Here is a 25157-nt window from a genome sequence, read left to right on the forward strand (position 1 = left end):
ATTCCTATGTTGATGAATCAACTTGGACCCTACAACCAACAAGGCAGAAAGATCCTAAAAGACTTGGCTGGTCAGAGATGGTACTTAAGAATGAATCCCGATTGGCATCAGCAACATATCAACTCTACAGGAATGAATCGTATCCGCAGCCTGAAGCAAAGCCCCTGGCATTGTGAAGACCTCGGCGATCCTAGATTCCCGTCTGACACTGGTCCACTGACGGTTCACCTACGCTGAAACCTCATGGGTTCACTGGGCTGGATGTTTGGCCTCTGCATTGGACATGTGGAAATGAGAGCTGATGCGGTTGTTTTACTCAGTGGTCAGAATCCAGGATCTTGGGCTATTGCTCATGTTGGAACTATTTGACATACCACTTGAAAAACTATACGCTGAGATTAAGGGCACCAATCTTGGTGTAAGATGCAGAAAACATCAGTAGTGCTGTTAAGGGAAAGATGGAAGCTTCATTCATTTAGACATGAAGAGAATTTCAATGGTGCTTCTGTATTTGTCGTCCCCTTTCCTCAGACCATCTGCCCACTTTATGCAGGATTAGAAGTGGCTCCAGAACAAAATATCTACCAATGCATAATAAAGCCAACACTGTAAATATCCAATCCTTTGGTTCTGATGATTCAGTTCTTAAAAGCAGAGTAAACTGCACATTATATGGGGTGGAGGCATAATCCATTACGGTTCCAGAAATTTACCAAAGAGATGACAAGTTTTAAGAATTTCAGTTTTAAGAACGACTTTTGGAATTATCTATAATGTCCTTCATTCCTATATGAATAAAGAGCTGCACCTGAACTTTCTAAAAGCCACAGCACATCATGTTGCCTTTTTTATTTTGAAGTAATTTTCTATACACAAATTGTGCAAAGATCATATGAAAAAGTCCTTGTAAACTTCACCCAGGTCCCTCAGATAGTTTACATGTTACATAATATACTATGGGATCACTCTATGACCCAGCAAACAAATTTACATCCAAAATCAGGGAGAAAATGTTTCTACCCAAAAGCTGTTACTGTGCTGGAGATTCCTGTAAAGATGACAACTAAGGAGTCAGCTATAGACAAGTGCTTGACACTCAAATCTATGGACCTTAATCTTCACCTATGACAAAAAGGAAAACTTACTGGTAAAGAAAGAAGAAATTCCCTAGGATTCTAATCAGTATCTGTGATAAGAAGACCATTTCTACTGTCAATAACCGGTAGGCCATCTGAGGGTTCATTCACAATGAGTGATGTTCTTCCTTTGGGGGATGCTGCATGGGAACCTGAGGCTTCACCTATATTTACCATTTCAAGTGAAATCCAGTATTTTTCACTTACACGTACTTCCCATTAAGAAATTTAATTTTAGCTCCATTAAGAGACTTCTGAGAGTTAACTGGGCAACTCTAAAGAACACTCATAATGTAAGAATCTCTGATGTCAAGGCACTTAAAAGACTTCATTCCTCCCAAAATCAAGGATGGGACTACTACTACTACACCCATTCTAAGGAGAACTTAGGCACACAGGGTTAGGTGATTTCACTATCTTCCCATCTTGTTTAGCAGCAGACTAGGGACTTAAACTTACTGGGGGAGGTACCAATGCACATGATTTAACCATTATGATTTATTGAAAAAGCTGGATGGTTGTACTCATACTTTAGATTACTAGTATATTATAATTCTGTCTGTGATCCAATTTCCATTTATGTGCAAAGATTTTAAATGCTAATACATAGATGCATAAAGCATCTGAGATCTTAATATAACTGCAGATACTCTGATTGTACGGAAGACATGAAGACATCCAGAATCATGCCCCATGACCAAGTTGGACTTAATAACTGCAAGATTCATTTGGTATTAATATGGTAACAGAGAGTCCTTTGTTTTTATGCCAGGAACAAGACAGAGTGGCACCTGGCACCAGAACTTCTGAACTATTGCATGCAATGCCCCCAAGTATGGTAGATAAAATACTAATGTGCAAGTATACCAAGGCTGCAGGATCCAAGATTACAGTACAAGTTAACTCTCTTCCTAGATACCACCAATGAACAAGTAAATTGAAAATTAAAAAAAAGAAAGAAAATTAAAAACAAAACACCATTTATGTTAGGACCCAAACAAAAGGTTCCATCACAGACACAACTGTGGCAACACATGGAAGGTCTGCGATGATTCAATAATAAAGTAACCTCATCAAGAATTCTAAAAGGACAAATGACTGTATAAACTGAAGCTAAGTGGGCATTTCCACATATGCCCCTGCTCCTTTGACATCAATTGTCTCAGGAATTTTAAATCATTTTGAGTTTTACTTTTCCTGCAGAGTTTAACATCTTACTTGATTAATCAAGAACTAGTCTTAGTTCTCACTAAGAATTCTTTCATATACAGTACATCATACAACCTACTTAAGCAATTTATCACATGTTGTATTTGTAGGGTTTTCTCCAATGTGAAATCTTTGGTGATTCTTGAGGTTAAGTCATGGCATGAAGGCCATGCCATTTTCTTGTAGTTTTTTTTTTTTTTTTTTTGCAGTATGCATTCCCTCATGACTCCAAAGTTGAGAACATCTAATAAAACCTTACCACAGGCTCTACATCTGTATCTTCCCTCTATGTATATTTTGATGTCTATTCAAGCTTGAGTACTGCTTAAAGGCTTTGCCACATTCATGACATTTGTAAGGTTTCTCACCAGTATGGATTCTCTGATGAACGATAAGGCTTGAATTCTGACTAAAGGCCTTGTCACACACATTACATTTATATGGTCTCTCTCCAGCATGAATTCTCTTATGTTGAGTAAGGTTTGAACTCCCGGTGAAGGCCTTTCCACATTCATTACATTTGTAAGGTTTCTCTCCAGTATGAATTCTCTCATGACCCCAAAGGTGAGAACGGGTGATAAATTCCTTACCACACTGATTACATTTGTAAGGTTTCTCTCCAGAATGGATTCTTTTATGTTGAACAAGATTTGAACACTCAGAAAAGGCTTTGCCACACTCATCGCATTTGTAAGGCTTCTCTCCAGTATGAATTCGCTCATGTCCCCAAAGGTGTGAACGTATCATAAAATCCTTACCACATACATTACATTTATATGGTTTCTCTCCAGTATGGATTCTCTGATGCCTTGTGAGGTTTGAGAATCTGTTAAAGACTTTGCTACACTCATTACATTTGTAAGGTTTTGGCTCAGAATGAATTCTTTGATGATTAGCTAAGGTTGAGCAATGGCTAAAAGTCTTCCCACACTCACTACATTTATAAGGTTTTTCTCTTTTGGGTGTTTTCTGTTGTGTCTGTAATGAAGGATGCATAAGAACCTTCTCATATTTATTTAAAATGTTGGTTTTGACACTAGAAGGAATTCTTTGAAGTGGTGAAACTGAGGACATTTTGGTAGACTTCTCAACTTGATTATTTTCATAAACTTCCTCATGGGTTTGAAATCTCTGCAGTTGAGCCACATGTGAATGAGAGCTTAATCCAAGCCTACTGTCCAAACGATTTTTGTTCTTGCTTCCTGAATAGCCTACCTTGCTTTTTAGTGCCTTATTAATTATATCATGTTTGTAATATTGAGATTTACTACTTTTTATGGAAACACTATGCTTTACAGAGAAATTATTCCTGAATTTTTGATGTTCTTGGTCTTCTCTACAAGTGAGATTTTTGTAATGGGATACAGTCATTCCTTCATTTTTTTCTTCAGATAGCCACTGAGTCTTACATCTGTTCACATCTTGCTGGACTTCTCTCAAATCAAAGTCATGAAGTCTATGTCTTTCCAAAATCAATGTTTGGAATAATTCTCCATTATTAATGTCATCTTTTGGTGGTAATTCTTTGCTCATACATCTAGTAGAGAAATCTGTAATATATAAATAATGATAAGCTTCATATTAACCAGTTTTTTTTTTTTTAATTTTCTTATTTATTTATGATAGTCACACACAGACAGAGAGGCAGAGACATAGGCAGAGGGAGAAGCAGGCTCCATGCACCGGGAGCCCGACGTGGGACTCGATCCCGGGTCTCCAGGATCGCGCCCTGGGCCAAAGGCAGGCGCCAAACCGCTGCGCCACCCAGGGATCCCTATATTAACCAGTTTGAAGATGGATATTTTATACATGAAAAAGTATTATACCAGGGGAACCTGGGTGGCTCAGTTGGGTGTCTGCCTTCAGCTCAGGTCATGATCCCAGCATCCTAGGATCAAGCCCCTCATCAGGGTCCCTGCTCAGTGGGGAGCCTGCTTCTCCCTCTACCTCTGCCACTCTTCTTGCTTATGTGTGTGCTCTCTCTCTCAAGTAAATAAAATCTTTTTTTAAAAAAGATATTATAAATTGAACACCAATAAAAATTATTTTATTAAAAAAATTATAAAAAAATAAAAAATAAAAAAATATTATACCAGAAGTATAATTCATAACTAACAGAGTTATTAAGCTTCTCAACCATGATGTGCAAATGTTTAGAAACACAAGATGCCTCAGCAATGAAAAAGTAATTACACATAGTTCAAATTATTTTCAGGAAGCTTATTTTCAAATGTTCTGTGGTCAAAAGTTCAACTGCCCTGAAGTACAGAAATTTTTCACAGGCATCCCAAAACTTAAAAACCTCATAGGAGGGACATAGGTGAATCATACTTGAAAAAACGTATTAAATTCAATTACTGAATGTGTTGTATACAATATTAAAACAACATTTAAGGATAATAAAATATTCTTCTGAATACTTCTTTTTTTTTTTTTTTTTTAAAGATTTTATTTATTTATTCATGATAGTCACAGAGAGAGAGAGAGAGGCAGAGACACAGGCAGAGGGAGAAGCAGGCTCCATGCACCGGGAGCCCGATGTGGGACTCGATCCCGGGTCTCCAGGATCGCGCCCTGGGCCAAAGGCAGGCGCCAAACCGCTGCGCCACCCAGGGATCCCTCTTCTGAATACTTCTTACAAAAAATATACCCATGCAAAACAGGCATACTGCATTGTTAATAAGCACTTACCTGTGGTTACATGCTGTAATATATGTAGAAATTAATTATGTGTTAATCTTAATAAAAATCATAAACATGTTAGTAACCCAAGGCAAATCCAGAAGTAATTAATAAATATGTTCATTTATAAAGTGTATATAGACTTTAGAATTCTAGTAATATGTGCTGCCGAAGTGAGCACATAGACTTCAGAATTCTAAAGACCTCATCCATAAGATGAAGAAGAGAAAGAGGCTGATTTTCAGAAGCAGCACACATTATCATAAATAGAAAATATGTTAAGTCACCCATTTTTAAATAGAAGTTCTGATAAATATTTAATATTATAGAGATTAACAATGGGACTCTGTGACATGGAAATGGCAAAGTGGCAAAGAAGGGAACTCTAGGAGACTCCAGCAGGAAATGAACTACCAAAACCCATCAAAACCAACTTTATAGGAACTCTGGAAATTCATCACAGGATTCCAGCAATCAGGCACACTTTTAATCAAGAAAAAGGTAGCTGTTTTAACTTGCCCTGACTCTGTGCTCTGCACCACAGTCAGGAAGTGGCCTTGAAGATGGGAGTCTACAAGAAGTATAGGCTTCCCAAGCCAGAGGGAATAAATGGGACCTTCAAACGACTGTGACTGGTTATTTGTTTGTTTCTTTAATCTGCCTGTTGGCTCCCTGAAGGACTGGCTCAAAATGTTTGCCTTTCTTTGGTCTACCTCAGATGTCTAAGTAGGTGATGACCAGGAGCCATTTGTCACAAACATTTATTTATTTTTTATTTTTTTTAAAGACTTTATTTACTTATTCATAGAGACACACACAGTGAGAGAGGTAGAGACATAGGCAGAGGGAGAAGCGGACTCCACGCAGGGAGCCGGACGTGGGACTCGATCCCAGGTCTCCAGGATCACACCCTGGGCTGCAGGCGGCGCCAAACCGCTGCGCCACCAGGGCTGCCCACAAACATTTATTTTTTTATTTTTTTGTTTTTATTTATCTATTCATGAGAGAAAACCCTGAGAAAAACACCAGGGAGTGAGGTGCAGTGGGAAATAAGGCTTTGAAAATCCCCCACATAGAAGACCCTAGAAGGTGGCAGACATGCCCAGGACCAGGCACATGAGAAAAGACCTGAGAAGCCCTCAAGGTTTTCCCTCCTGCTGACCATCAGATTCTGAGCAAGCAGAAGGGTAAGGAACTGTTGTCATAAACTTCTTACCCTAAATGTTTCATGCACTCCCCAGCACACACATAAGCACACCCACACACCCAACACATCTACATAGAGTAGAAAGTTGGTTTGTTTTGTGTTTGGTTCCAGGAGTTTCAGGAAATCTCTGGAAAGGCAACCAATAAGTCAACCAAAGGCTTCAATGACTACACATAACAAAGAAAATACACCACACAAAATTTGAGGGAAACAAACACATAATTGTAATCACAAGAGACAAAAAAAATCCTGGGAAAGGAAAATATAAGGATTTCCAAAGTTTCAGCATATTCCAAATCTCCCGTTGTAAACAGAAAGTTAAAAAGGAGGCAATACAACAATAAAGCATGACCCAGACAGAAAAATAAATATTAAATAAATAACAAAACTTGGCCCTAAGGAAGCCCAAACTTTGAACTTACTAAATTAAACACATACTTTATTTCTTATTTTTTTTAAAGATTTTTTTTTATTTTTTATTTATTCATGAGAGACACAGAGCAAGAGAGAGAGAGGCAGAGACACAGGCAGAGGGAGAACCAGGCCCCATGCAGGGAGCCCCATGTGGGACTCGATCCTGGGTCTCCAGGATTACACCCCAGGCTGCAGGCAGCACTAAACCGCTGCACCACCAGGGCTGCCCTAAACACGTACTTTAACTCAACTATTCAAGCTAAAGAGAATGATAGACAAAGAATTAAAAAGCAATCCAGAGAACACTGTTTAAATAAATTATCAACAAAAAGAAGATGGAAAAAGAAACTAAACATTTTCCGAAGCTGTAATGTAAAATTCCTGAATTGAAAAATTTCATAGACAGGCTCAATATCAGATCTAAAGAGGCGGAAGTAAGATTCAGCAAACTGATAGGGAGATTGGCTGAAATTACTGTCTGAGGAGCACAAAGAAAAAGACTGAATATAAAGAGTCTAATAGTCCTGCAGGACAACATCATGTGGGCCAACATATGAACAATGGGAGTCCCAAAAAGAAAGGAGAAAGAAATGGAGGCAGAAAAAATATTGGAAGACATATTTCTCAAATGTTCAGAGACAAGACTCTACAAATCTAAGAACTCAGTGAACATACAATTTGGAAAAATTCAGAGGCACACATTGCAACAAATCATAATACGTGAAAGGCAAAGGTAAAGAGAGATGAAAGCAGGAAGGGAACATCACATACAAAGGATGCACATTTGACAATCAGAGGTGATTTTTCAGTTAAACCATCAAGTCCAGAGACAATGGGATAACATTTAAAGTGCTGACAAAAAAAAAAAAACAAAAAAAAAAATCTGTTAATTTTTTAAAAAGATTTTATTTATTTATTCATGAGAGACAGAGAAAGAGCGGCAGAGACATAGAGGGAAAAGCAGGCTCAATTCCTGGACCCAGGAATCACGCCCTAAGCCAAAGGCACTTAACCACTGAACCACCCAGGTGTCCTTGTTAATCAGTTGTCTCTAGAAACACTGTCCTTTGAAAATAAGGGAGAAATTTAGGCTTCCAATAGAAACAAAAGGTGAGGAAGTTCCTTGTAAGTAAAAGAGCACTACATGATATGAAAGATGGAACACTTCTTAATTTATTCTCTGAAGCCAACATTATTCTTGCCCCCCCCCAAGGATTTATTTATTTATTTTAGAAAAAGTGAGTGAGTTCTGGGGAAGGAAGAGCAGAGGGAGAGGCATAGAGAATCTGAAGCAGACTCCATGCTGAGCATGGGGCTTGATCTTATATATCCCTGAGATCTCGGCCTGAGGTAAAACTGAGTCAGACTCTTAAACAACTACACACCCTAGATGTCTCTAAGACCAGCATTTTTCTGATACCAAACCAGGCAAAGTCATCACAAGAAAACTACAGAATAATATCCCTTATTAATATAGAAGTATGTGTTCAACAGAACACCAGCCAACTGAATAGAAAAGTTTTTTTTTTTTTAAAGATTTTGTTTATTTATTCATGAGAATACACAGAGAGGTGAGAGAGAAGCAGAGGCACAGGCAGAGGGAGAAGCAGGCTCCATGCAGGGAGCCCGATGTGGGACTCGATCCCTGGTCTCCAGGATCACGGCCTGGGCCAAAGGCAGGCGCGCCAAACCGCTGCGCCACCCAGGGATCCCCCTAGAAAAGTATTATTAAAATTACACAATATAGGGGCGCCTGGGTGACTCAGTTGAGCGTCTGCCTTCGGTTTGGGTAGTGGTCTTGAGGTCCTGGGATGGAGCCCTGTGTTAGGTTCCCTGCTCAGTGGGGAGTCTGCTTCTAACCCTTCCTCTGCCCATCACTCTCCTGCTCATGCTGTCCTCTTAAATAAATAAATAAAATCTCAGGAAAAAAAGAAAAAAAAAAAAACCTTACACAACATAAATAAGAACTTGTTCCAAAAATTCAACAGTGGAAGAAGATTCAACATATAAACATCTAAAACGTAATGAGGGATCCCTGGGTGGCGCAGTGGTTTGGCGCCTGCCTTTGGCCCAGGGCGCGATCCTGGAGACCTGGGATCTAATCCCACATCAGGCTCCTGGTGCATGGAGCCTGCTTCTCCCTCTGCCTATGTCTCTGCCTCTCTCTCTCTCTCTCCCCGTGACTATCATAAATAAATAAAAAAATTAAAAAAAAATAAATAAATAAAATAAAACGTAATGACCCATATTAACAGTAAGACAAATGGAGAACACCTCCAGAAAAAAAAAAAAAAAAGAAAAGAAAAGAAAACCACCTCCAGAATGATCTCATTGTACGCAGAATATTTGAAAAATTCTAGGGGATCCCTGGGTGGCTCAGGAGTTTAGTGCCTGTCTTTGGCCCAGGGTGGGATCCTGGAGCCCCGGGATCGAGTCCCACATCGGGCTCCCGGCATGGAGCCTATCTCTCCCTCTGCCTGTGTCTCTGCCTCTCTCTCTATCTATGTCTATCATAAATAAATAAAATATTAAAAAAAAAAAAAAGAAAAGAAAAATTCTAGAACTCTGACAAAAACACTCAGCATACTCAGGAAAGAAAGGACTTTTCTCAACCTCTTAAAGATTATTTATGAAAATCTACAGCAAATATCCTAGATGAAACAGTACAAATTTCCCTCTGAAGTAAGAAATAAGACATGGGGGCAACCTGGGTGGCTCAGTGGCTGAGTGTCTCCCTTTGGCCCAGGTCATGATCCTTGGGTCCTGGGATGGAGTCCAGCATCAGGCTCCCCACTTCTTCCTGTCTCTGTGTCTCTCATGAATAAATAAATAAATAATATCTTTAAAAAAAAGAAAAAAAATCATGGACATCCTCGTTCACTAATGGTATCTAGCACTATTCTGCAAATTCTAACAAGAGTAATATAACAACAAAAAGTACAGATATTGGAAGAGAAAAAGGAAAATGATCTCTGTGTAAGTATGTCGTAATGTATACATACAGAATTCTATGAAATACCCACTGAAAGACATGTTATAAATGAAGTCAGGAAAGCTGCAGGATACAGTATCAACACTCTGATGTGCTTTATATACTGTAATGAACACCTGAAGAGGAAATTAAAAAAATAATGTACCACCCAAAGAATAAAATACTGTGAAATAAATTTAACCAAGGAGGTGAAAGACCTCTAAGACTGAGAATTGTAAAACACTGCTAATAGAAATTAAACATATTTAAATAAATGGAAAACACACAGCATACAATAGACTGGAAGATTTCATATTTTTAAAGATGGTAATATTGACCAGAGATTCTATAAGACACTATCAAACTTCTAAAAACCATTTTTGTAGAAGTGGAAAACATGATCCAATAAATATGGAACAGCAGTGGGCCCAAAGGGTCCAGACAATATTGAAAAAGAAGAATTGTATAGAATGGATAGACAAAAGGCAGGCTAGTAGTTTCCAGGGACTGGGGACAGAGGAAAATGTGGAGAAACTGCTCAATGGGTAAAACAGTAAATTTCCAGTAGATTGCTGGAAATGTACAAGATAGAGGTAGTAGGGGGGTCCCTGGGTGGCTCAGTGGTTTAGTGCCTGCCTTTGGCCCAGGGCATGATCCTGGAGTTCAGGGATCGAGTCCTACGTCAGGCTCCCTAGATGGAGCCTGCTTCTCCTTCTGCCTGTGTCTCTGCCTCTCTCTCTCTCTCTCTCTCTCTCATAAATAAATAAAATCTTAAAACAAAAATAAAGATACAGGCAGTAGGTGAACAACTGCTAAATGCATGAAAGCCATTAATGTTAATGTTAATTTTATGTTATGTGAAATTCCACTCTAATAAAGTGTTCTTTTTAATTAAAAAAAAAAAAGTTTTTTTTGAAGACTTCATTTGAGAGAAAGCATGAGCAAAGGGAGAGACAGAGGTAGAGCAAGAAGCAGACTCCTGGCTAAGCAGTGAGCCTGACATGGTGCTAGATTCCAGGACCCTGTGATCGTGACCTGAGCTGAAGGCTTAACAAAATGAGGCACCCAGGCACCAGCTAAAGTATTCTTTTTAAACTAACGATCTAAGTCATTAATTTTGGAAAATATCTAAAAATAAATATTTTCCAATTGTAGTATGTTAAAATTAGAAACTAAGTCTGTTACTATTATGGAAAAATAATAGTTTCTCTTAGGATGGCTTCCTCTCATTACCTGAAATTCTATCATGGATATCTCAACATAATTCCGCACATGAAAAAGACATGAGGTGAGGGATCCTTTTACTATATGTAATAGTAAACATATAATTATCATGAATAAATAAAAATCACTATGCATTTGCCCAAAATTAGTAAATCCTCAATTAATGAAGATTATCAAGAGACTACAGATAGGGAGAGGATTCTTAAAAGAAAACATCTGGGGCAGCCCTGGTGGCACAGTGGTTTAGCGCCGCCTGCAGCCCGGGGTGTGATCCTGCAGACTCAGGATCAAGTCCCACGTTGGGCTCCTTGCATGGAGCCTGCTTCTCCCTCTGCCTGTGTCTCTGCCTATCTCTCTCTCTCTCTGTGTGTTTCTCATGAATAAATAAATAAATCTTAAAAAAAAAAAAGGAAAGTAAACATCTGAAACAAAATTTAAAAATCTATAAAATTCATATAAAGTCAAAAAAATTATGTTTAGACAAAGTAAAAAATACCAAAGAAAAACGAAGGTGTCTTAATTAACTAATTATGAATGAATTGCCTCTAATTCCGGGATGAACACAGTCACTTACAAACAAAAATATATTCTCAAGACATCCAATATTCCCAATTTAAAAAATCCAAACTCATTCAAATGAGAAAAGGCTTTTTAAAAGTTTTTTTAAAAGTAATCTCTATACTCAACATGGGAGTTTGAACTCGTGACCCTGAGATCAACAGACTCATGCTCTTCCAACCAGGCAACTTGAGGAAAGGGTTTCTTAATAATCAATTATATATCAAGAAACACTCCTAGGAAAGGATAGCTACAAATGTATTTTCCCTATTCTAGAGGTTATATAGGTTTTGGGAAAACACCCAATCAGCTATAACCCTTAACATTCAGGAAGGAAATCTTATAAAATATATAAAATAACATTCATTTCCTGATCAAATAGTCCCACAAACTACAGGTATAAAATAAAAACCACTGATGAGTATCATGAAAAACACATAACCAATGATGAAATACATAAATAAAAAGATCATTTGCAATACATGCAAATCAAAGGAACATGCAGATCAAAGGAACAGCAACTACAGAAATGGGGTAGAGTTCAACAAGGTAGGCATCATGAATTCATAAATTCACTCAAAACAACAAATCAACAAATTATTTGTTGAAGAAAGAACAGCATACATATGGAACGAACACTTACATAAACAATTGTTCAGTCAGCCATATCACAGATGGGGTTATGAAGGCTGACAATTTTTTTCCCTAAAATAAACTCCTGTACTTGTTCATGTAAAATCAAGAGGGATGATCCTTAATGTACTCCATCAACACTGCCACAATGATCTTGAGAGACACTTCCATGACACATGAAAAGCCAGAGGAACAACTGGAGCCATAAGCCAGAGTCTCAGGCTATATTCAATATCAGCATCCAGAACATGTTGACCATTATGCTCCAGGGCCCATGTCTCTACTTCGGAGGATATGCTGTGACATCTAAATATAAGTATTATTCAACCAGAATATTCTTTGACCCAGTAAAACTCCCCATGGGAGACACTTCACCACAAGCTGTCCAGCACCTAAAGGCTGGGTTATCAGAGCAGAAAATATGAGAATAAATTTTCAGACACTGAGGAACTGTAGTTCAGAACCAAGAAAATTTCAGAGGCCAAACCATCCAAACTTATGAAACCAGGAAATCAGAAGAGCCAAGACTTTCCCACACTCCCAGACTAAAGAGGAACTGCAAAAGGGAGACAAAGAAAAAACAGTAAACTAAAATAAAGGGGTTCAACTCTGTGGGATATTCAAACAGGACCTGGGGTCTGCCTGTAGTCTTCAGGCTGAGGGCCTGAAGCCTGAGATATACTCCCCTTGAAGGACTGGGAATCAAACAAAGGTTTTCCCCACCCATTGTCTATACAGCACTGCTGAGTAGCAATCTCAGAAGAACGACTCTATTCCTAGTACACATGCCGCTGAGGGGTGAAAGTGGACATGAGGATATAGTGGAGGCACAACACAGGCAGAGGGCTTGAGAAAGCCCATGCACCTGCCTCGAGCCCTAGACGCAAAAGAGTAGCCAACGTTTCTATCATGATAGGTCACTCAGCACATGAAACTGAATGCAAGCTGGAGAAGGCCCACAGTCAGGGTGAGGGGTGGCATCAGATCAGATATATATGACTGACCAGAGAAGGAGAGGCCAAAGGAGGAAGAATGGCCCTCACAAAGAGCACTCCATGTGCTCCCCAAGGCTGAACCAGTAAAGGGCCCCAGGGGGCAGAGACCAGCATATCTGGTCAGGATGAAGACTTTGCCCTTGTTGTGGACGAGAGCTGCAGTACTACTGAGGAGCGCAGGAAACATACATACAAAGAGAATAAGGGAGGGATAGAACGGGTTCCTTTGAGAGTCCATGAAAAATCAACTCTTCTTTTCCAACCACCTATCCCATCTGGGGAGAATATCCCAAATGGCATTTCAGGAAGTCACTTCCTCTCTGCCACCTGACCCTTACTGGTGTTCACATCTTTGACGCCTTCCCACGCACCTGGGTTTTGCTGCTAGTTTCACCCCACTCTTGAGGTTCCAGAGCTCTCCCTTGCTCCACAATAGAGTTCATATTCAGCTCAGAAAGAGATTCCTGCTGACATGGAAACTGGTAGATGATGTCCTGGGGTTTTCCCAGCCCTTTGTCAGCTGAGACCAAGAACATTCATTACAGATGGGTCTAGAATAGCACTTCATAAATTTGTTCAGTGACACTTTTCTTCCAAACGCTGAAAAATGTTTGACACATACAGATATCCAGCTCTCTTCCCAGAACTACTGAATCAAAATTATAGAAGCAGAGACACCTGGGTGGCTGATTGAGTGTCTGCCTTTGGCTCAGGGCATGATCCCGGGATCCAGGATTGACCTGTGTCGGGCTCTCTGTGGGGAACCTGCTTCTCCCTCTGCCTATGTCTCTGTCTCCCTCAATCTTTCTGTATCTCTCATGAATACATAAATCAATCTTTAAAACAAACAAAAAAATTATAGGAATAAAACCAGGCAACCTGGTATTTTAAAGTTTTGACACGAAGTCTTGTTACTCCTCAACCTCTAGCACCACCACTAACCTATAAAAGCGGGAGGTGCAGAGGTAGGCTAAAATCCAGATGCCGCAATGGGAAGCTTTTCATTTCTGAATCAATAGGACTTCAATCTCAGTGAAGCAGGGCAGGAGCTTCCAAGAAACTCCCAAGAGAAACACAAAGATACCCCAGGACAGTTCTCAACCTCTGTAGGGAAATTAATCCTCACCCAGGGAGACCAGGTTCCTGTAGTTCTCCAACATCACATCCCTGTACAAGGCCCTCTGGGCAGCGTCCAGGCACTCCCACTCCTCCTCAGAGAATTCTATGGCCACATCCCTGAAGGTCAATGGTTCCTGAAATGAAAGCACATTTTACCATGAGTCCATCAGGAGAGTACTTATTTCACAAAAATGAGAGGAGGTAGAAAGGTCAGTTAGAATTGAGTGCTGGAATAGATTCACTAAAGACCATTTGAGCAAGTCATATGTCCCTGATTTTGATTTATTATACTTGTCCATCACAGCATTTCCATCAGCTAAACTGAGGATTTTACAATATTGTGACAGATAAAACACACAAATGCAAAAATATCGACAAGTGGTAAAATATATGCAAGTTCTAGGTAGTATGTTGCATATACTAAATGACAGGTAATTTTTGTGTTAGCTACAGCATGAGTAGTGTCTTCAGTGATGACTATACGGTCTATATAACAGTGTCAACGAAAGGTGTAAATTGCAAAATGGGAATCTCTTGATAGAACCATCTAAAGTTCTGAACACTCCGTATATAGTAAGCATTACTCTAATGCTTTACAAGCGTTAAACCGGATAAGGACATTGTATCCAATTAAATTAGTATTTGTTCCCATCTTACACAGGACCCAAGTCTGTCACATATACTCTAATGAACATGCCTCGTATTAAACAGGTAAAAAATTGCAGACCTGCGCCTGAATGAACCAAGGGGTCAGGCTTTAGGATGGAACCCACACCACCACACGGTGAAGTAAGAAACACAACAGTAAAGTCTGTTGACAAAGAGGGTTTGCTAATGGAGAAAGCCTGAAACAAGTCCAAGGCTGAAACACAAACCTGGATGAAAGGTCAATATACATACATGCACACACAAATGCATAAACACACTATTTTTACTGCTATTAACTTTTTTATGTGGTGCTATAGAAAATATTTAAAGCCATGAAAAATATCTCAGACATACTATCAAGATAAAATAAAAGTTATTTACGAGATGATGACATCTTTTTTACATACTACAGGCTCTGGCCCAAACACACTTTTGTACACAGGAACAAACACACACTGAAAATAACTGAGATCAAAGCTGTAGTCTCTAGATGACACCTATTTTTAGAATATCTCTTTGTTATCCTTTTTTATCCAAGTTCATTTGAGTATTTCTGGTACAACAAACATGCATAAATTGTATTAAACGTAAAGAACACTGTCAGTGTTACTCTATTTAGCCTGCTTACACAAATAACCCTGTGAAAAATTTTTTTGGAATAACATTTCACTTCTACCTCCATTAAATAAAGGTATGGAAGTGTATGAGCTAGAATGCGCATGCAGAGAGCTGCTGAAGGAAGGCTCTGGGGTGAATGTGAGCAAATACATCAGGAGAGACACTTGAGAGGGAAAAGAGCTAGTCCAAGTGGAGGTGAGGACGCAGAGAACAGAACAAGGAACTGAGCTAGGACTTTACCTGAGAAAGAGTCATTCCTGATTCTTAGGTTTTCCTCCTCTGCCTCCTCTGGGCTTCTCTTCCAGGCGAGATGGGCCTTGAGACAACAATCCTGAGTGTCAAATATACACTGTTTAGCAACATACACATTTCTGTGCCACAACCACACACACAGGAAGATTTCCCCACGTGGTAGTCAATCCTCTGCTGCCCACTGCCACAGGAGGGATGCAGGGACAGTAAACTGCTACACAGAGACCAGCAAGTGAGCATTCTGGCCTCTCACTGCAGAACTCACTTCCCTCCTGGTGAAACACACACCTGAGCTGCAGCACTGGGGATCTATGCACCTCCCTTTAAAGTCACAGACCCACCCTGCTAACCCACCATACAGAGGACACACAGCACTTTCTACCTCTCTCTAGATCAGGGGCTGCTTTCAGTCCTCATTAATGGAGGAGCCAGAGCCCTGGGGCTTGATGCTGGATACAGAGGCTGGCCTCTGTTGCTCCCAAACACAAGAAGAGAAATCTCTGTGGACTGGGCATAGGAAGATTATGCAAAATGCCTCAGCAATGCAATGGCAAGTCAGGGTGGAGCACCACTCCAAGGAAACCAGCCCACCACCCCACCCACCTGTGGCTCTGCTCCCTCTTAGGGCCCTGTCCCCTGTATCCAGATGGTGCAAGAGGAAGGAGCAGAGAGACTCATGCTGAACAGGCATTACAGGCCAGAACATGGAGTGGGGATGAGGCTGGAATGGGACATGGCAGTGTGCGAGATGGCCTCACTAGAAGGTGATATAACAAAGACCTGGAGAGGAAGTTCACCATGTACATTCGAGGAGTTTGAGAATTCTAGGCAGAGGGACCACCTTAGGAAAGCCCTAAGAGGGAGTCCTGACCCTGACTCCAGGAATAGCAAAGATATCTGTGGGCCTCAATCCCAGTAGGGAGGAGACCAGCATGGGATCAGGTCACAGAAGATCAGGAATGTCCAGCTGTGGTCTTCTGACACTGTTCTCCTCCACCCCAGGTGAATCTTGGAAGCCGTGTACTCTTTCACCGATATTGCCTTTTTTTCCCCCTCACTATGTATTACAAAACCTGTAATGTGCTATGTATTTTGAAAGCCTGCCAAGATGGTCACCAAAGCCCAGGAAGATGGCACTACTCTGAACTGGGAGGTGGAGGACTAAGGGAACACAACTGGAAAACCTCTAGGAAACAGGAGGTCATGTTTGGACACTGTAAGTGGAGATGTCCCAATAGAAATGTCAGAGACACAGTTGGACAACACAATCTGGCATTCAAGGCAGAGGTCTGAAATGGAATGCAAACCTGGGAGACCTCTTTAAAGTCCGGAGATAAGGGGATATCAAAAGTCCCTGGGTGTACAGAAGAGGTCTATGACTATCCTATGGGGTGCTCTTCCCATCAGAGAACAGAGAGTTGAGGAAAAATCGGCAGAGAAAGTGAATCAGCTGAGAAGTGAACAGAGTGAAGAAAATTAAAACGCACACAAATAAAAGATGACATCTGTCAATACTGAATGTCCTGAAAGTCAGGATAAAATATGTTTAAAATAAGGAGTGATTACTGTTCAACATGTTGCTAATCAGATAGATAAAGACAGTGAGTTAGCCAGTTTTAGAAAACGTAAAAGCACCAGATCAGTTTCCTGTTCACAATTTCTTTGGGTAGGTACCCACAGGTGGATCTGGTGGATTATCTGAAAATTCTGTTTAATTTTTTAAAGAAATCACTAACATTTTTTCAACAGGGAACACACCATTTATAGTCCTGGGAGTAGTGCACAATACTTTCAGTTTCATCCCATTTTCTCCAGTGCTTATCATCTTTTGAACCTACCCAGTTTTTTTTTTTAGCATAGCCCCACAAGGGGGCATGATTTGAGTTGCAGTCCCCTAATCATTAGGAACATTGAGCATGTCTACATGAGCTTACTGGCCATCCATCTGAAGAAATATCTATTGTGGTCTTTTGCCTACCCTTTTTTTTTTTTTTGCATTAATCTATTTTTCTTTTGTTGTCTTGCTTTCTGCTGTCATATCCAGGAGTCTGGATTTTTATACATGAGGGCGATGGGAAGCCAGTGGAGAGTTCAATGCCAGGGTTTGACAAGACCTGGCTTCAGATTTACTCTGTAAATTTATTCTCTGGCTCTGAGCCTAGGCCTTGCCTCTTTCCTCACAGTATTTTTCATTGTCGGGTTAGGACCAACTTAATCTTCTAATCACAACTGTAACCATCCTGCAGAAAAATACCACACAGACACACATGCAAAATTTCAGTTGCTTTAGGGATCATGGTCATTCAGATTTCCTGCTCTTGTCCTTCATCTCCATGCTGCAGCTGGGTTCACCGAGCCCTAGGAGGGAAGCCTTTTCACAAGTTACCTTGAGCACACCTGAGTTCAGTGGGAACTACATGTAACTGAATTTTGGAAGGGTGGCCTAAATGAGGCATGGGGCACTTTGCCTTTATCCTTATCATCTCATGTCTTTTTCAAAAAGTCCATGTGCCTGGCTGTCTCAGTAGGTACAGCATGGGACTCGAACTCCGGATCCAGAGAGCAAGCCCCATGTTGGGGGTGGAGCTCACTTAAGTAAATTGGTAAATAAATATAAATAAAGTGCACTCCCTAAAAAAAAAAAAAAAAAGCACACACACACACACACACACACACACAAAACCCCCCAAAAACCAAAAACATTAAAAAATGAAAAATTCCAGAATCATCTAAAATATGCCTGAGCAAAAGAAACTTCTTTCATGGTCTTAATCAATGGGGAAATATTTTTAACATGATAATTCAAAAAATGATAAATCAGAGATTGAGTACTGGATACTGTGAAAGTGGATCAGCTACGGAAACCAACTCTGAGCCTATTACTTCACCATGAATAGATCAGTTCTACTGGAACAAAGTTCATAGTCCATCCAGCCCACCTTCATTATGTTCATACAACGGACCTGTGGGACCTCAAGGGAACATCTATTTTGGAGCTGACATCTTACTAATTAGACCAATCACATCAAGGAAGGAGAGATGCTGTCGAAGATTACACTAACTTACTAAGCTAGGTTCTGATTATTTAGATCATGGACACCCTTACCAGATACACACTGTGATAGTTCAAAATCATTTACTAGGGATCCCTGGGTGGCACAGGGGTTTGGCGCCTGCCTTTGGCCCAGGGCGTGATCCTGGAGACCCGGGATCGAATCCCACGTTGGGCTCCCGGTGCATGGAGCCTGCTCCTCCCTCTGCCTGTGTCTCTGCCTCTCTCTCTCTCTGTGTGTGACTATCATAAATAAGTAAAAAAAAAAAATTAAAAAACAAAAACCAAAAAAACCCAAAATCATTTACTAACCACAAAGGAATATTCCAACATATGGTAACAAGTAGAAAGAACGCAGGGCTTCTCACTTGAAATACATAAAAAGTATTTTTTAAAAACCAGGTTGGAATTTTTTAAAAATCTAGTTAATCTTCTGGGGTCAAAGCTTTAATTTTTTTTTTTTTTTTTTGAGAGGGAGAAGGTGAGAGAGTATCCCAAGCCGACTCCACCCCCAGCACAGAGTCTTAGCTGGGGCTCTGATGACCCTGGGATCACAATCTGAGCTGGTATCAAGGGTGTCAAGAGTCAGATGCTTAACAGATTCAGCCACTGAGGCAACCCATGGGGGTCAAAGCTTTCACCATAATGCAACCACCTAATATTTAGAAAAGATTCACAAGAGCTGGCTTAAGATGTCGCCAAAGCTTATTGCAGAAGCTTGTAATGATTCTTTACAGAATAGATGTCCAATACACGTCAATTTGGTTTAAAAAACTAAATGTAAACTAAGTAGAAAGAAAAAGTAAATCCATTTAAAAGAAAAAGAAACACTTTTAATAGTGCTTCAAAAAGCATCATTCTGTAATTTGTAGTTCTAGGCCATCTTCCCATGCCATCCCAGGATAGGAGGGTGACCCATAAGACTAAGACAGTCTCTCTCCTCTCTCTGGCCAATTAAAGGTAGCAAATACAAGCTATCTTATAACGCTAATAATTATAAAGCACACGAGCCTTACAAGCAGTTCTCTAATTTTCTTTCTCGTCTGTTCAATTCAACCAAGCACATTTAAAGTTGAATGCATTATGGAGACACAAGTCCCTGTATCACAACTTAATCACCATGTCCCATTAACCAGCACCCACACAGTTCTGGGTTCCCCTGCTCTCTCTCTCCGAAGGGTTTCTATTCATCTGTTCGAGTCTCTCTCTCCTGATTCTGGCCACTGGTTCTCCTTTTCTGTGATTCCCCTGTCTCCTCTCTTGCTTTCTCTACACCAACACTTTCTGGGGAACTCTGGAAATCCTTACTGTTGCTTCCAAGCGCTCCGACCGTTGGGATCTCTACATATTTCGGCCTCGCCGCCCCCCCGCCCCGCCCCGCCGGCGTCCCTCTGCTCTCCCCGTCCCCTCCTCTCTTTCCTCTTACACCCCCCTCCAGCTCCGACTCACTGGCTCCCCGTCTGGCTAAGCTCTCGCACTGCCGCCGCTTTCTGTCCTCGCATCGCCTGCCCACAGCTTTTTCCTCCTTCCCACCGTGCGTGGGAAGTTCCTCGCCCTTGTTGCCCCCCTTCTGTTCACCAGGGACCTCTCCTAGGGGGTCCCCTACCTCTGGAGCGCCTCCCTTTCCTCCACATTTCGCGGCGACGTTCCCGAGTTCCTGTCTTCCGCCCTTAGGGCCTCGTCGCCAGTCCCTCCCGCATCCTCCAGCTTGCCGTATCTTTACGGACCCTCTCTCTGATCGCTCTCCTCTCTCCCTCTCTTTCTCCCGCTCCTCCTCTCCCTCGTCGGCCGCTGTCCTGGCCTCCCTTCCGCAGCCACGGCTTCCACGAGGCCCCCCAATCCTCGCCTGGGGGAGGGGACCCGCTCCGTGACTCCCCGCCGCCTCCCGGACCTAAGTCCCTCCTGAGAGCCCGCCCCGAAGAGAGGGCCCTTCCCGGGCATCGGTCCTCTCTCCACAGGCGGGGCTGCCCCGCGGAGACCTCAGGAGGCTGGGGGTCTGCGCGATCCCAGGGCCAGGGGCAGCCGCCGGGCCGGGCTGCGGGGCGAGGCGCACGCGCCCCTCTCCCTGTTCTCACGCGGCGCGAGGGGCAGGGGCGCCGGGGACTGCGTGGGCCCGAGGCTCGGAAGACCCCAGGCGGGGATGGCCTCTGAACCAGCTGAACCAAAACCAGCCGGACCTCCGGGGCCGCAGCGCCGCCGGCAGGGATCCGTGTCTCTCGGCGACGCGGGACTTACCGCGGTGGGAGGCGCAGGTGAGGGGACGCTAACGTGCGTGGAGAACCCAGGCCCCAGGGCTGTAGGCCTGGAGACTGAGACTGTGACGCAGAGAAGAGAATGTTAAAAAAAACCCATCTGAAACCTATTTGACCTTCGCTCCCGTGCAGCTACATCCGGGTTGGCGGAAAACTGCGCGTGCGCGCGGTTGGAACGACGGAACTGGGGAAGGGCCTGTGGGTAGTGCTTCCGGTAATGGCGCTGGCGAACTGTGGGTTGACTCGGAATCGTGAGGCCTATGGGCCGGATTAGGGCGGAGTCTAGCGGAGGGCTTCCTGATGCGTGGGGAAGCAAGTAGATTCCCGGCCTCGCTGTGGAATTCGTCGGGCAGGATGGGGCGGAACTCCTGGAAGCGAAGGAAACTGTAAGGTTTGGAGCCAGTAAGACCGCAGGGAGGAGCCGGACGGAAGTTGGGGGTAGAGCTTCCAGCACTGGGCGAGCCGGAAGGGTATGTGTGTGGGCCATCCGGTGTTAGGCCAAGACCATTTGTCCCGGCCAGGGTTGGGCATGCACGGGAATGTTGCCAGCGTTCAGCGAGCCCCAACGACCCCAGGCTAGAACGGGGTCTGGATGGGGCATGGTTTCCTCGCCCCCAAGTACATGTCTTTGGAATTTCTGTCCCTTCCAGTTTCTCTCAGGTCTAGTGTGAGGGGACTGCTGCCTGCCCTTTTAAGTTGATGTCTTCAACGGTTTGAGGTAAAGGTTGGCGTTGTGTAAGCCTCTTGTGAAAGCTGAGGTGGTTACGTTGTATCAAGGTGAACGTGGCCTCTGTCAACTGTTTTGACAAAAGTTTTGGATGTGGAAAAAAAAGAACCCTCCTGCACTGTGGGAATTTACATTGGTACAGGCTCTGTGGAAGAGGGTATGGAGGTTTCTCAAATAAAAGAATTACCTTCCTACCAGTGGGGGAGCTACGCGGTATTTTCCCAAAGAATGCAAAAATGCTAATTTAAAAGGATATATGCACTCCTGTGTTTATTGTAGCATTATTTATACAGCCAAATTATGGAGAAGTGTCAATTAATAGAGGAATGGATAAGATGTGGTATATATACACACACAATGAAGTATTACTCGGCCATAAAATAGAGTGAAACCTTGCCATGTCTATCAACAATGATGGTGCTACGGGATATCATGCGGAACAAAATACATCAGAGAAAGATAAATACCGTACGATTCAACCAACAAAATAAATGAAGAAAGGAAAAATAGAGATAAAAAAAATTATTTGAACTACAAGGTACACACTAAGGGATGACAGAGAGGAGGTCGTTGGTGGTGATGGGAGAAATAGATGATGGAGATCAAGAGCTGTCATGATGACCACTGAGTTATGTACACAATTGAATCATTATAAGTATACCTGAAGTGGTATCACATTGAATGTTAACTATGTTAGTATTAAAATAAAAAAACTAGGGGTGCCACGGTGGCTCGATTAAGTGTAGCTCAGGTTGTGTGATCCTGGAGTCCTGGGATTGAGCTCCATGTCAGGCTCCCTGCTTAGTGGGGAGTTTCCTTCTCCCTCTGCCATCCCTCCCCCACTCAACGCACACACTCTATCTCAAATAAATAAAAAATAAAAACACTTAATGCAAATAAACTTCATTAATTGATAGACATGTGCATCCTCAATAGGCGAAAAGTACTTCATGATCTGGGACAAGGTCCTCTGTGGGGAGTGATGTGGGTCCATGCCTGGATCCAGGAATGTCTTCAGAATTAAAATGTGAACAATTTAAGAAAGGAGCGAACCTGTCTTTGCAAGGGAATGAAAACTGAAATGTGAAATGCAATACTCTACTAATGTGAAATATGCCATTATTGACCAACATTTTTCAGAATATCATTTTCATTTCTATCCCTATTCACCATGTGCTCAATCCTGTGTTCGTTTCTAGAGCCGATTTTAGGCACAAGATCTAGGGTGTGGCAGATGGGGGTTTAGATTTGATATTTAGGTCACCAATTGCTGCTTTAAAAAATTTATTATTTTTAAATTTTACTTTATTCATATGAGAGGGAGAGACACAGAGAGGCGTAGAGACACAGGCAGAGGGAGAAGCAGGCTTCATGCAGGAAGCCCGACGCAGGACTTGATCCCGGAACTCCAGGATCACGCCCTGGGCCGAAGGCAGGCTTTCAACCGCTGAGCCACCCAAGCGTCCCTTAATTTTTTTTTTTTTTATTTATTTATTTTAAATAGGGGCAACCCGGGTGGCTCAGCGGTTTAGCGCCACCTTCGGTCCAGGGCGTGATCCTAGCGACCTTGGATCGAGTTCCATGTCGGGCTCCCTGCTTGGAGCCTGCTTCTCCCTCTGCCTGTGTCTCTGCCTCTCTCTCTCTCTCTCTGTGACTATCATAAATAAATAAATAAAAAAAATTTTAAAAAAAAATATATATCTAACGAGTTATTCTTTATCAGTTTATTCCACACCTGAGGTGTCTGATAACTTGAAGTAAACCTTTGTGACATAATTCATTTCTCAGTAATTTCTAAATATAATTGCAAATTCCCTTTAGGTTTTTTTTTTTTTTTTTTTTTGGCGATTTTTTATCTGTATTGAGAAAGTTAAGACTTGGGTATGTAAAATTAAACCCCATTTCTGAGGGAAAAATGAAAACACATAATAGAAAAAGTTAATACTGTTTGGGCCATAGCAGAACCCAGATAATACATTGTTTTAATTGACAAATTCTGGGCATTTCATAATTGACCTTTTGGTACATGACCTATTAAATTTACTTTTATCCAAAGTAATATATTTTCATAAAAGATTATATTTTGGCACTTTTGTTTCTCTAATTGTAAATGTTATGTCAGGTGTGCATTACAGTCCTGCTCAAGTATATATTCTTTAGAAGACTTGAATTTGTCATTTAAAATTTGCAATATTTTAGGGCCATTAATAGGCATGTGAGTTTTCTTTATATGAACACTAAGGAAAGTGAAGCTTGAATATCAGTTTTCCAAATCTGATTTATACCTTCAATAATCTTTAAGGCAATATCCATGAGTTAATATCTACATGTTTCTCTAAAACCCATGCGTTAAAGATGAATTCTACAGTAAGAATTGATGATAAAGGCATTTTGGATAAAGACTTTTAATATGTAAATATGTAAGGTTTCACTTCTGTGTACATTATGTGTTTCATAAGTGTTAGCCTCTGATGTTCATCATATTTGAATTAATATATACTAAATTTTGAGTATCATTACTTAGAAAATTCTTAAGTTTTCATTTGAAAATTAATACTGTGGTGATCTCACAAGGATTGAATTTTGGATGAAAATTTTGCCACATATATTACATTCTAAGATTTTGCTGAGGTATTTATTAATGTCTAATGTTTGACTAGGTTAAATACAGTGCCCCACTGTGTATAATTTTAAGATTTCCTCAGGATGAATTTCTGATTAGTGAAGAATCATCCTGTCTAAAGACTTTCCAAGTTAATTACTTTTAGGGTTTCTTTGTAATATGTAGAACTGTAGTTATCAACAAAGGGATCAAAACTTTTCCACCTTTATGCAAATGTTGGCTTTGACACTAGGAAGCATTCTTTCAGGTTGTGACACTAAGAAACCATTTTTTTTTTTATTTTTTTTTTTAAGAAACCATTTTGATAGATTTCTTTCCTTGATTACATTTACAATGTGTATCCTGTTTTAAATGTCTGTGAATAACCTAGATATAACTGGAAGAGAATCTCCTCCTATAAACCAAATCATTTCATGCATCTGTTTCCTGTACATTAAAAAAAGATACAGTGCTGTGGATAGATTTGAGGACCTTTAGAGGGTAATTATACAGATTATGCTGTATTACATAATACTGCCTACCAGCTATATTGGTATGAAAGAAGTTTCACAGCATGGACTCCCATGATCACAAGCAAATAAGTAACTTGTGGAATTTTCATCAAACTCTCAACAGTTGGGGAGAAGGCAATTATACTTGAAAGTCATGGTCCATTTTGTTTATGGGGAATTTTCCTGTTTGTAAAATTTATTTTATCCTGCATTGTAAAGCTTTCCATCATGTTACATTCCCTATGGATTCTGTCTCCCATGACAACTCCAGGCTGTAGTACAGTCATGGAGCTGCATCAGCCATGTGTGGAAAAGGGATAAAAGAAAAATTAATCAGGTTTAACTA

At 41.2% G+C, this 25157-nt stretch overlaps 1 protein-coding gene across 1 annotated transcript; it reads right to left on the reverse strand.

Annotated features, from left to right (window-relative positions):
• Positions 1-2514: 2514 nt before the first annotated feature.
• LOC476394 (zinc finger protein 677) lies at positions 2515-21124 on the reverse strand. The gene is given in 5 exon segments (XM_038527968.1): positions 2515-2707; positions 2709-3895; positions 14156-14282; positions 15655-15745; positions 20954-21124. Coding segments are annotated over 4 exon segments (1383 nt in total). The 5' UTR covers positions 15670-15745; positions 20954-21124; the 3' UTR covers positions 2515-2653.
• Between the last annotated feature and the right edge of the window lie 4033 nt (positions 21125-25157).

This window comes from Canis lupus, chromosome 1, assembly GCF_011100685.1.
Source record: "Canis lupus familiaris isolate Mischka breed German Shepherd chromosome 1, alternate assembly UU_Cfam_GSD_1.0, whole genome shotgun sequence".
Classification (NCBI taxonomy): domain Eukaryota; kingdom Metazoa; phylum Chordata; class Mammalia; order Carnivora; family Canidae; genus Canis; species Canis lupus.